This window comes from Hyperolius riggenbachi, chromosome 1 (genome assembly GCF_040937935.1).
Source record: "Hyperolius riggenbachi isolate aHypRig1 chromosome 1, aHypRig1.pri, whole genome shotgun sequence".
Classification (NCBI taxonomy): domain Eukaryota; kingdom Metazoa; phylum Chordata; class Amphibia; order Anura; family Hyperoliidae; genus Hyperolius; species Hyperolius riggenbachi.
Window position 1 is genome coordinate 48,789,239 of NC_090646.1, and position 12,923 is coordinate 48,802,161.

General features: G+C 43.3%; 1 protein-coding gene across 1 annotated transcript in view; it reads left to right on the forward strand.

Annotated features, from left to right (window-relative positions):
- LOC137550344 (vomeronasal type-2 receptor 26-like) overlaps positions 1-9,090 on the forward strand; it is an 87,007-nt gene extending 77,917 nt beyond the window's left edge. The window contains exon 7 of the mRNA XM_068271265.1: positions 8,336-9,090. Within this exon, the coding sequence (XP_068127366.1) occupies positions 8,336-9,090 (755 nt within the window). The remainder of the gene's footprint in view (positions 1-8,335) is intronic.
- Positions 9,091-12,923: the final 3,833 nt, after the last annotated feature.

A 12,923-nucleotide genomic window follows, 5' to 3' on the forward strand; every position in this document is an offset into this window, starting at 1 on the left:
CTCAACAATATATGGGTATGTACCCCTTTTTAAACCCTGCACTCACCAAGTACCCCCTAGCATAGTAATCATTAGGGATGGGACAAATCCACAATTTCTTCGAATCTGAATCCGGATCCGAATCTAAAAAGGTTCTCGAATATCTCAGACCTTTCGAATCCCGAATCTAACGAATCCTGCACATAAAAATTGTGCGATCCGTGGTATAGTTGCCCGCAGTATAGGTACCCAGGCTTAGGTAGCGAGGTAAAGGTGCCTTCAGTATAGCTAGCTAGGTATGGGTGCCTTCAATATTGGTAGCTTTCAGTATAGGTAGCAAGGTATAGGGGCCTTCAGTATAGGTAGCAGGGTATATGGGCCTTCAGTATAGGTAGCAGGGTATATGGGCCTTCAGTATAGGTAGCAGGGTATATGGGCCTTCAGTATAGGTAGCAGGGTATATGGGCCTTCAGTATAGGTAGCAGCGTATATGTGCCTTCAGTATAGGTAGGTAGCAGGGTATAGAGGCCTTCAGTATCGGTAGCAAGGTACATGTGCCTTCAGTATCGGTAGCAAGGTATAGGGGCCTTCAGTATAGGTAGCACAGTACATGTGCTTTCAGTATTGGTAGGTAACTAGGTATAGGGGCCTTCAGTATAGGTAGCAGGGTATATGTGCCTTCAGTATAGGTAGCAGGGTATATGGGCCTTCAGTATAGGTAGTAAGGTACAAGTGCCTTCAGTGTAGGTAGGTAGGTAGGTAAAGGGACCTTCAGTATAGGTAGCAGGGTATAGGGCCTTAAGTATAGGTAGGTATGTAGGTAGGTAGGTATAGGGGCCTTTAGGTAGGTAGGTAGGTAAAGGGACCTTCAGTATAGGTAGCAGGGTATAGGGCCTTAAGCATAGGTAAGTATGTAGGTAGGCAGGTATAGGTGCCTTTAGGTAGGTAGGTACGTATAGGGGGCCTGTAGGTAGGTATTGAGGCCTGTAGGTAGGTATAGTGGCCTGTAGGTAGGTAGGTAGGTATAGGGGCCTTTAGGTAGGTAGGTAGGTATAGGGGCCTGTAGGTAGGTAGGTACGTATAGGGGGCCTTTAGGTAGGTATAGGGGGCCTTTAGGTAGGTGGGTATAGCGGCCTGTAGGTAGGTAGGTAGGTAGGTAGGTATAGAAGCCTGTAGGTAGGTAAGGATAGTGGCCGGTAGGTAGGTAGGTAGGTAGGTATAGTGGCCTGTAGGTAGGTATAGTTGCCTGTAGGTAGGTAGGTATAGTGTCCGGTAGGTAGGTAGGTATAGGTGCCTTTAGGTAGGTAGGTATGTATAGGGGGCCTGTAGGTAGGTGGGTAGGTAGGTAGGTATTGAGGCCTGTAGGTAGGTAGGTATAGGGGCCATTAGGTAGGTAGGTAGGTAGGTAGGTATAGGGGCCTTTAGGTAGGTAGGTATAGGGGCCTTTAGGTAGGTATAGGGGCCTTTAGGTAGGCAGGTAGGTGCGTATAGGGGGCCTTTAGGTAGGTATAGGGGCCTGTAGGTAAGTAGGTATAGCGGCCTGTAGGTAGGTATGGATAGTGTTAGGTCGGTAGGTAGGTAGGTAGGTAGATAGATAGAACCCCCCGCCCCCGCCAACCCCCCCCCCCCCACGGCCCCCTCCGTCCCCCGTGCCTCCTTCGCTCACCCCTGCATAATAATCTACTCACCTTTCCCGTGGAGCACAGAGCGGCAGACCTCTTCGTTACTTCCCTGTTCCCTCTAGTGGCCGGACCGGCTCTTACTGATGACGTAAGAGCCGGTCACTAGGGGGAACCAGGAAGTCGGCGAGAGGTCTGCCGCTCTGCGCTCCGCTATGGATAGGTGAGTGGATGCGGGCAGGGGGGGGCGAGCGGAGGAGGCGTGGGGGGGTCGGATGAGGTCGGAGGAGGACGAGTGCGAGCGGCGGATGCGCGGCGATGCGGCGTCGGGATTCGGCGGATTCGTATAGTGGAAAATGGCGTCGGGATTCGAATCCACGAATCTCGAATATTTCCTAATATTCGAGGGATTTGTGGATTCGCCGGATTCGTCGTCCCACCCCTAGTAATCATTATCACAAGTACCCCTTGACAAATTTATATTTAATTGTAGTGCATGATAATTGGTTCTAACCAATTTCCAAGCTTTTACTATTATGTTTAAATAGCTGATATACTAATTTGGTGTTGTTTAACCTCCCTGGCGGTTAATTTTTTTTTGCCAAATTGGCAAAAATCCTTTTTTTTTTTTTTTTTTTTTTTTTGTGTTTCATGTAAAGCTACCAGAGTGGTAGCTACATGAAACACCACTAGAGGGCGCATGTGTCCCTCTAGTGCGATCGTCGCCGGCATCAATAGCAAACAGGGGAACGCGTATATAACGCGTTCCCCTGTTTGGCCTCTCCTGTCGCCATGGCGACGATCGGAATGACGTCATGGACGTCAGCCGACGTCCTGACGTCAGACACCTCCGATCCAGCCCATAGCGCTGCCCAGAACTCATTGGTCTGGGCAGTACAGGGCTGTGGCGGGGGGGGGGCCTCTTGCGCCGCTACGTAAGGGCGATTGCCGCAGAGTGGCGGCGATCAAGCTGTACGCGCGGCTAGCAAAGTGCTAGCTGCGCGTACAGCATTTTGAATGGAGGAAATCGCCCCACCAGGGGCTGAGATATTTTCCTGCGCGGCATAGCCCGAGCTTAGCTCGGGCTTACCGCCAGGAAGGTTAAATAAGGTTTATCATTTTATACAACTCTAAGTTTGTTTTTCTTGGTTACGTATATCAAGCCCGAGTACCCCCTGGAACCATCAGAAGTCCCCCCTGGGCTACGTGTACCACACACGTTAAGAAACTAGGACATAGAAGGCACATAACATGCATAATACAAGACGTTCTACAGACGGTATCCAACTAATGGTATAGCAATTTCTGGCTAAAGCGTTGCCACATGGGCTTTCCTGGTGGTCATAGTGACCACATGGAAATCCAGGCAAGAAATTCACTGCTCTTTCTTTTGATAAATGCAAATTTACACTACTAATAGGTTAAACGTTATATGCCATTTAACAACACCTAAAAGGAAAAAAAATGTTTCCATGCATAAAATTAACCGCGTCACAACTAAGGGATTTTACCTCTTCAGCATCCGAGCAATTTTCACCTTTCAGCGCTCCTTACATTCATTCGCCTATAACTTTATCATTACTTGTCGCAATTAAATGAACTATATCTTGTTTTTTTTTTCGCCACCAGGCTTTCTTTAGGTGGGACATTATGCCAAGAATTATTTTATTCTAAATGTGTTTTAATGGGAAAATGGGAAAACATTTGGAAAACAAATCATTCTTTTTCAGTTTTTGGCCATTAAAGTTTTTAAATTATGCATGCTACTGTAATTAAAACCCATGTAACTTAGTTGCCCATTTGTCCCGGTTATTACACCATTTAAATTATGTCCCTATCACAATGTTTGGCGCCAATATTTTATTTGCAAATAAAGGTGCATTTTTTTTCAGTTTTGCGTCCATCCCTAATTACAAGCCCATAATTTATAAAGTAACAGTGTTATACCCTCTTGACATAAATATTTAAAGATTTCAGTCCCTAAGATAACTATTTATGCTTTTTTTTATTGTAATTTTTTTTTATTTATTTTTATTACAAAAAAAAAAAAATGGTAACAATTGGGGAGTGTGGGAGTTAATCAGTTAATTTATCTTGTAAAATAATGTATTTGTATATGAAACATGTTTTTGGGTGTAGTTTTACTTTTTGGCCACAAGATGGCCACAGTAATTTTTTTGTAAATGCGTCCTGCAAGCGTAGGAAGCACGCTTGCCGGAAGTTCAGGGATTTTCACAATGATCGCGCTGCTTCTCATAGAAGCAGCCGATCATTGCTGGGGGGCAGAGATCAACGAACGGGAATGGTTTTTCCCATTCATTGATCTCCGGCCGAGCAGGCGGTGGCGTGTACGATTGCGGGAGCACGCGCACGTGCGAGCGGGAGTGCGGACAGTGGCGGAAGCAGCGGTAGCGGCGGAAGGTGCATATAACTAGCGTAGATATACTGTACCCTTTTGGCCAAGTGGTTAAAATATTTTTTTTTCAAAAACTACAAGTTCCCTGCTATTTAAGTCAATGGAGCTCACCGTGAAACATTTATGCACGTGAAATCAAAATGTTCCATACCTACACAGTGTAATGTGGTCTGTTGTATAATGTGTGTAATGTATACAGTATGTGTGTAATGTATATTTAACCAAATGTGGCTTCATGTATAAACCATTAGGCCGGTTGTGATGCACTAATTGTGTGGCATGGAAGCCTGCAGTCACATGACCACCACAGGGTCATATGCATAGACCCGTCCCTCCCACTCAGTGATGTACTGCCTGCCGAGCATGAAGTATGTCACTGAGATTCCTGTTGGTTTTCAGATGCGAATGGCACAAAACTCTGCTACTTATATTGACTGCATCACCCATTGATTTGTATTACTGCATAATCCGTGTGGTAGGCACGGTTCATGCAGTAACACACTGTTGACTTTGCAGCAGCATTGCGACAAAATCGACACTTCCATCGTGGTGTGCCGCATTGCTTAAGTATGAAAGTTTTCTTTTGACTTTCATCTTTGTTGCAATGAGCTTTGGGCGGGGAAGAGTATCACTAGGTGATGCAGTGTAAAAGGGGCCTCAATCAGCTGGCAATAATCTCCACTGACATTCCTTTCTTTATTTTATATCACATCATTATCTTAGGTACCACAAGGCCGCTGTTCTGGACCTTGTCCCACAGGAACCAGGAAAGCACTGAGGGAAGGATACCACATGTGTTGCTATGACTGTGTTCCATGTTCAGATGGAGAGATATCAGTCATTTTGGGTAAATGTCTGAATTTGCTTTATAATGTACCAGTTTCTGTTTCTGCAATGTATGCACTTTGTTAGACTGAGGCTCCCTTAGCTTATCCTATTCCCCCCTCATCCCCCAAACATGTAAGGAACACTATGGGCTTGATTCACAAAAGGGTGCTAAGTGTTAGCACGCCAGTGAAAAAACCCTTAGCGTGCACAAAGTGTCGCACCGGTGCGCCCAAAACATTGCACCGTGCAGCGCTAAACTTTGTGCGCGAACACTAATAGCTTTGGACGTGCAAACTACTTAGCACCCTAGTTTGCACATCCAAAGCCTTAAGACGTGCTAACTGAGTTAGCACCGGTTAGTGAATCAAGGCCTATATAGGCAGTGGTGGTGGATGGGGAATTAAGCAGCCTTCACACTTATCCCTGAAACTTCCAGACACATTTTCTCATATTTGAATTTTTCCATCTTGCAATTTTTAAGTGCTGAATCTTCTTTTTTTTTGTGAGCATTTTATATGTGATTTTTCAGAATAAGATATTTAGTGCATACCAATGATATTCATTTACATTAAATTAAATATAATAAGCTTTACATTGAATGCAAATATTTTAATTATTACTGCAAAAGTTGCAATTCCAATACCCTTGCATTGATAAGCAACCCACATGTCCATTGCCAAAAAATAAAATAAAATAAAAATAAAATAAAATAAAATACACAGATTTCCTTGAGAAAATGTAAACTGCAGCCCTTCTTCATTGTTAACCATTTACCGCCATCCTAACGTATTAAAACGTCATGCTTACCGCTATTAACAGCAACATGATGTTTTAATACGTCGTGCATTCCCGCCGCTGCTACCGCCGTGTGTCTGCCGCTACCGCCGCCATTACCGTCGGGATCCCGTGCTGGGCGGTTGGGGAAGAGGACCGAACAGTCCTCTACCCAATCGCAGTGCCTGGAGTGAATGGACGTGACCGCGAACAGCGGCTACGTCCATTCACATAAACAGGAAATGTAACAGTTTAATAAAGTGTAAAAAAAAAAAAAAAGTGAACACGTCCTATGCGTGTTCACTAGCGCCATCTTGTGGCCAAAAAGTATATTACACCTACAAAATACATACATTTTCAAGTATATACACATCATTAATAAAATTACACTTCCAACCCTCCCCCCCAAAAAAAACACTTGTAAAAAAAAAAATCAGCTTAAAAAAAATAAATAAATAGTTGCCTTAGGGACTCAGCTTTTTTTATTCTATATTTTATGGGGGAAAATTAATTTTAATTTATTACATAGGGGCTTGTAATTATGGCCAGAACAAACAGAAAAATAACCACTTATATTTCAAAATAATATACTGTCGCCATACATTGTGGTAGGGACATAATCTAAACGGTTTAATTATCGAGACCACTGGGCAAATAAAATGTGTTTGTTTTATCCACAGGAGAATGTTTAATTTTAAAACTATAAAGGCTGAACACTGAGAAATAATGATTTTTTTTCTTTTTTTTCTGTTTTTCTCATTAAAATGCATTTAGAATAAAAAAATTCTTAGCAAAATGTACTATCCACAGAAAGCCTAATTGGTGGCGAAAAAAACGAGGTATAGATCATTTTCTTGTGATAAGTAGTAATAAAGTTATTAGGGAATAAAAGGGAGAAGCGCTGACAACTGAAAATTGCTCTGGTCCGTTAGGATAAAAACCCTTGGGGGTGAACTGGTTAATGGCAGGGTTCTCAAACTTTGCACAGTTGGTTACTAGGTGACTGGGATTTATATTCAGAAAATTGGGTGGAGCCTAAAAAAGCCAATCAATATTCACTTGTTTATTTTCAAGGGGAATATTTACATTGCTGCCATTCTTGCACTGTTAATGACACAAGTTTCAAACCCGGTACAGTTGGTCATTGGGTCGCTGGGGTTCAAATCCAGAAAAGGGGTGGAGCCACAAAAAGCCAATCAGTGTTATAATAGAGAACAGAGGCACCAAAAGAATAAAAACAGTACTTAAAAGCCTTAAAAATTTTGCTTAGGAGGCAGTGGTGGACTTACCTCCCATATGCAAACACAACAAACTGTGTATTCACAAAAGGGATATTTATTGGTATAATCCAAAAGTAGACTACTTTTGGAGTATACCAATAAATATCCCTTTTGTGAATACACAGTTTGTTGTGTCTGCTTATGGGAGGTAAGTCCACCAGTGCCTCCTAAGCAAAATGTTTAAGGCTTTTAAGTACTGTTTTTATTCTTTTGGCGCCTCTGTTCTCTATTATAAAACATATTGTATCCATATTTGGTGGAGGGGGATACCCCTTCTTGTCTTCAAGTCTACAGAGAGCGACTTCTTAATCCTGAGTGGGGACAGGCTAATCTCCTCACCTGCCTATACAGTGGTTGCCTGGAGGTAACCCTGGTTTGTGAGTATTCAATTTATACTTGTTCCAATTATCCATTTGTCTTAACATACTACACCATATTGGGCTCTCGGTTCTTCTCTTTCTCAAAAAGCCAATCAGATTTGTTTTTATTGATGCCAAGGACCTGAAAGCTCACAAACTTGGTAATTGAGTGACTGTGTGTCCAGGTTACAAAAAGTGGGCAGAGCCAAAAACAAATTTCACTGGGAAAATATAAACTTTTCCCAGATGGTCACTGGGTGATTGAGATTAATATCCAGGGAAGTGGGTGGAGCCTATAATTGCCAATCAAACTTCACCTGTTGATTTTTAAGGGGAATATTTAAATTGCTGCCATTTTTTACACTGCTAATAGCAGATTCCTGAAACCTGCTGCAGTTGGTCATTGGGTGTATAGGGTTCAAATGCTGGAGAGGGGCAGAGTCACAAACCGCCAATCTGATTTGCATAATTTCTGTGAGAATATACAAATTATTGATGCCAAAGCTAACAAACTTGGTCATTGAGCATTTTTGTGTTAGGGTTATAAAAAGTGGGCGGAGCTGACACCAGCCAGATACATACCCGGGCAACGCCGGGTCATCAGCTAGTTTTAAAATAAAAAAGATCACTTGCATATGAAATTGGAAAGCTTTTTTGGTTGTTTAAATGAAGAGAAAATAATCGATATTTTAAAAATTGTATTCATTAAAAATCTGATCAGATGAAAAAATAATACAGAAATATAGAAAAACTGAATGTTTTAGTTGATTGTTTTTTTTTCTGACATCTATTAAAAAAATATTCATAAGGGAACGATGTATCGGTTCATTTTTTTTAATTTTTTATTATTGGATCGAGCAGGAAATTGATTTTATTTAAAAAAAAAAACATCAAGAGTGACTACCTTTACATGTCTCTAATTTTATTTAGACAGTGAGAATTGCCAAAAATGTCCTGATAATGAGTGGCCAAATGAAGCAAGAAATAAATGTGTTCCCAGAAATCAGGAATTTCTATATTTTCGGGATAATGTAACCTTATTTTTTATTGTAAGTTCTGTATTATTTTCTGTGGTATCAGCCTTGATAATTGGATGTTTTTTTGTTTTCCGGGACACTCCCATAGTCACTGCTAACAATCGGAGCCTCAGTTTTCTTATTCTCCTGTGCCTTTTCCTCAGTATATCAAGCATATTTCTTTTCCTTGGTCGTCCAGTGGATATAACCTGCTTACTGCGCCAAGTGTTCTTTTGTATCTGCTTCACTATTGTTCTGTCATCAATTTTGGCAAAGACTATCATGGTTTGCATTGCTTTCAATGCCACCAAACCTGGTTCAATATGGAGGAAGTGTTTGGGAGTCAGATTTCCCAATACAGTCATGATAGTCTGCTCATCTGTTCAGGTGATCACTGGAATTACTTGGCTGTCAGTTTCTCCCCCATTTCTAGAGTATGATTTCCACTCTTCTCCGGGGAAGACCATTGTTCAGTGTAATGAAGGCTCTGTTCTGGCTTTCTATATTATGTTGGGTTACATGGGACTTCTGGCCGCTGTGAGCTTTGTTCTGGCCTTCATGGTGAGGACATTACCTGACATATTTAATGAGGCCAAATACATTACCTTCAGCATGCTGGTGTTCTGCAGTGTTTGGATTGCTGCCATCCCGGCCTACCTGAGCAGTAAGGGGAAACAAATGGTCATTGTGGAGATATTTGCTATACTGGCCTCAAGTATCGGAATACTGGGCTGTATATTCATCCCTAAATGCTACAATATATTGCTGAGGCCTGAAATGAATGACAGAAGGCATTTATTACATAACACCTTATTGTAGGTTAAATGTTGTCTCTGTGCTTTACAAAATAAAGATTGAGTAGAAAATATTATTATTATTTTATTAGCAGAAGTTGGCGCTAAGGAGACTAGAGCACCTAAGCTGCAAGTTCCAAAGAGGGAATCCCAAGACCCTCAAAAATCAACTATAAACAGTTTATAAATAAGGAACACGCGCTAGTGATAATGATTTAATCTATAAAATTCTCATGTACATAGATAAAATGCTAAAAAAAACCACACCTATAACAAAACACTCATGCCTTTCATACTATTCACAATCATACCATAAATTCATCAGGTGTATCAAAAACCTCTTCCTAACAACCTGAGCTAATTAAGATCTACACCTAGACTCTAGATTGCTTGTTGGCAGTCCTTAATAGCATATGATTCCTGGAGCATAGAAAAAACGTTTTTTTGTTTTCTTTCTTTCCAGCAACTATTCCAAAAATAGATCTGTTATAATTTAAGTAGGCCTCAGTTACTTGGCCTGAGTTTTATGTAAAAGGCTTGTCCGCAGTGTATGCCTTTAAAATAAATAGAGGTTTTTGTGATGCAGGCAGAGGCATCTCAGGGTCTGCGTGTAGCAGAAGATACACGCAGATACTGAGAACATGTTCCTAAGAGAAGGCCATCGGACTACTCTGACCTCAACCACAGGAACAGAAAACATTGGCCATGTTTACTAAACATCCACGGTCCTGCATCTGGGTCAAGTGCCTCATTGATTATTAATCGAGTAGGCGGGTATGATGACACCACGAGTGGGTCCACCAATAGACTGATATAGGGGGTGGCGAAGATGATGTCATATTTAACTCTTTCCTAGTCGGTATTAAATCTGGAGCGAGCGATGGGGAACTCACTTCTGCTTCTTCCTTCCGCACTAGCTCGCAATACTGACTGGAACCCAATTATTTCTCTAAGCATGTTCTTCCTTTATGTAATCTGATATAATGTATGCTATGTACATAGGTAGTTTAGTGTAACGTAGGTAGGAAGAAGTGCCTGAGTGACTTCAGTAGGGAGTCTAATCATGAGCTTGTAACGCAACATGAAGATTGGCATGGCTAGGATATGATGACTGTATCTATCTGTCTTTCTGTGATTTGAATAAATAACGGAAACATTGGAGAAGCCTGAGAAAGTCTATTTCCTGTTTGCTGTGTGGAGAGTCAAGTGATCTCACAGTCTGTGAGACGATGGTGTCGAAGCAAGGTGATAAGAACAGTTTATAACAGTGGTGCCTGAAATCCTTCCCTGCCTAGCAAAACAGGCAGACGGGGCCGGGGACGAAGGAAAATGGTTTCAAGATATTCCACAGCAAAACAAGCGGAATAGACGGACACGGACTGTAAAGCTTATCAAGCTGAGACTGATAAGCTGGTGTGAGTAGTGTGTGGGAGCCGAGCACACACGGGCACGGGCTGCAATTCGGGGAAACCAGCGGCGACACTCGTGGATGTTAAACTTTGACTGACAGTGCACATCAGTCACAGCCTAAACCGGATCACAGGTGACTGGAAGGCTCCGAGGCCTGCTGGCAGCTGCCGCTGGAGATTGATCCGCTGAGCCAGTGTGGGTACACAGAGCTGACGCTCAGTAGTTCCAGAGATCCACTCAGTGTCGTGGAAAGTTGCCAAAAGCTGGTCGAATTCGCAGGCTTGCAAAGTCTTCTGCTCAGGCAAGTATGTTTTACGTTGTTATATGGCGTTATCTGTGTTAATGTGTACATTCTGTGTTAATTGCAGAGTGGAGGCTGCGGGCTTCTCATCTCTCCTGTGCGTGAAGGGAGGGGTGAGGAGAGGTGCAGCTCTGATGTAAATACAGAACGTGTTTTCAGAGTTTATGCGCTTTGATTGTTTCTTAGGATTCGATGTTCCTGTGTGGCAGATGTTTTGTTTTCTCTCTCTCTGGGTTTTGTTTTGTTTTTCTCTCCCTGTCCAGAGACTGGGCAGGATGATAGATAAGGGGGGGGGGGGTCCCCCGCGGCAGAGGGAAACCAACAGTGTTAGTGGTGGACAGGGGGGAGAGGTAGCAGAGTAGATAGGAGAGAACAGTTGTAAAACTTAGAAGTAAGTTTTTCTCGGGGAGCTGGGTGGACAGCCCTTGTCTCTGGGTAGCTGTGGAAGTTCGCAGAGGGACAGCTGAGATAATGGGTGAGGTTTTTGTTTGTCTTTCCTCCGCGCGTTTCCAGTCAGAGTTGCTAACATGCTTGTAAATATCTGCATCTGTTATGTTGTTCAGCCAGCTCGTCTGTTGTTCGTCTCAGTAATAGCGCTGTAATAGTTCTGAGTTATGGCTGAGATAAGCTGCAGATGAGTTGTGGAGAGAGGGGATAGAGGGAGAGAGGAGGAAAGCAAGTGTCTTTCTGTTTGTGAGATGTTCTGCACGTTTCTCGCATTTCCAGTCGGTGCTGCTGCTAACATGTTTTTTCAATGTCTGTATTGTGTTGAAGTTCGAGCTGGGATGTTAACAGTTAAAACAGTTACAGTGGTTTGGAGTCGTATAGCTCGCTCGGGCGGTTCTTAGTTATGTCTGTGATAGAGTGAGAAAGATTCCTACGTCTCTGGGGATCCGTATGTCTGATTGCAGTTCGGATTACAGCTGAGACGTGAAGGAATGCTGAGGCTGATTTTTGTGCACTGTGGATAGATGCTGTGTGTAACTATGCATAAAAAAAAATGTATGTTCTATTTGAGTTTGTTTTCTTTCCTAAGGTATAGGAACGAGAGGCTGTTATGGGAGCAGCCATCTTAGCTGGCAGTCCAGGACTCAAAATGGCGGCAGTGGAGAGAGCCCGCCCCCGAGAGTCATGGCCCCCACACGTCATGGCAGGGGGGGAGGAGGGGCTGGGGGATCCACGTCACGTCAGGCTGTGCTCGCGGCTCCGGGCAGAGCAGCTGAAAGGAAGGGGGGTAGAAATACAGAGACATTCTCCTGTGTGTCTCGGTTCTCAAAGTATTTCCCCAGAGCTTTTCCCTGGGTCCATGGACAGGAATGCCAGAATAGGAAGTGTTTCCCAGCTAGGTGCAGGGACACACGTAGCAGTGCAGATCAGGAAAGGGTCTGTACTGGGTTGCTTATGGGATTATTCCTGTAAGTGGGGCACCTTAATGGGTGGTGCAGCATGAGTTCCCAATAGAGTATAGGGGGGGACAGTGCATCAGGGGGGTGCCGGAGTTGGAAAAAAGGGAGTTGACCAATTCGGGTTTCCGTCGCCGCTTCTGCAGAGCGGTAACGTTTTTTCCGGTTTTGTCGTGAACAGGGCCAGAGCTGGACTGAGAGGTCTATGCTGGGCTGGAGCTGTTTTTGTGTGCTTTTTTTTTGGTCCACTGATTGGTCAAATATGTTTTTTCCAGCTCCTATCAATTGTAGCACAAAGAACAAGGACTGACAGCAGTTCATGGGGCAATTATACAGATGATAGAATTGCCGTTTACAGAGTGACAGTGTATCAGTACGCTGTCTGCCATGGGACTACCTTCCATGTGGGCATTCAGGGATCTGCATACAGGCATGTGACGCTGGTATGCTTAGCCCTGCACCCTGTGTAGTTTAAGTGTAAAGAGCTCCTTCCTACAGGGAGGCAGCCGTTTTTTTGTGAAGTCTGGGGGTAGTGGCACGGCAAACATGGATCAGAGGGTACAACACACAGAACTTCTAGCAGAGCTGGTATCGCGATGAAGTTCTAGATAAGTAAATGCGATAATGAGTAAGAGTATTGCAGGCTCACCTGCAAAGCAGCATCAGGTGTGGCATCCGTAATCTGTGCATGCGACGGCCGCGCATGGACAGATAAGGGGGGATGTGGAGTGAGCTGCAATGAGG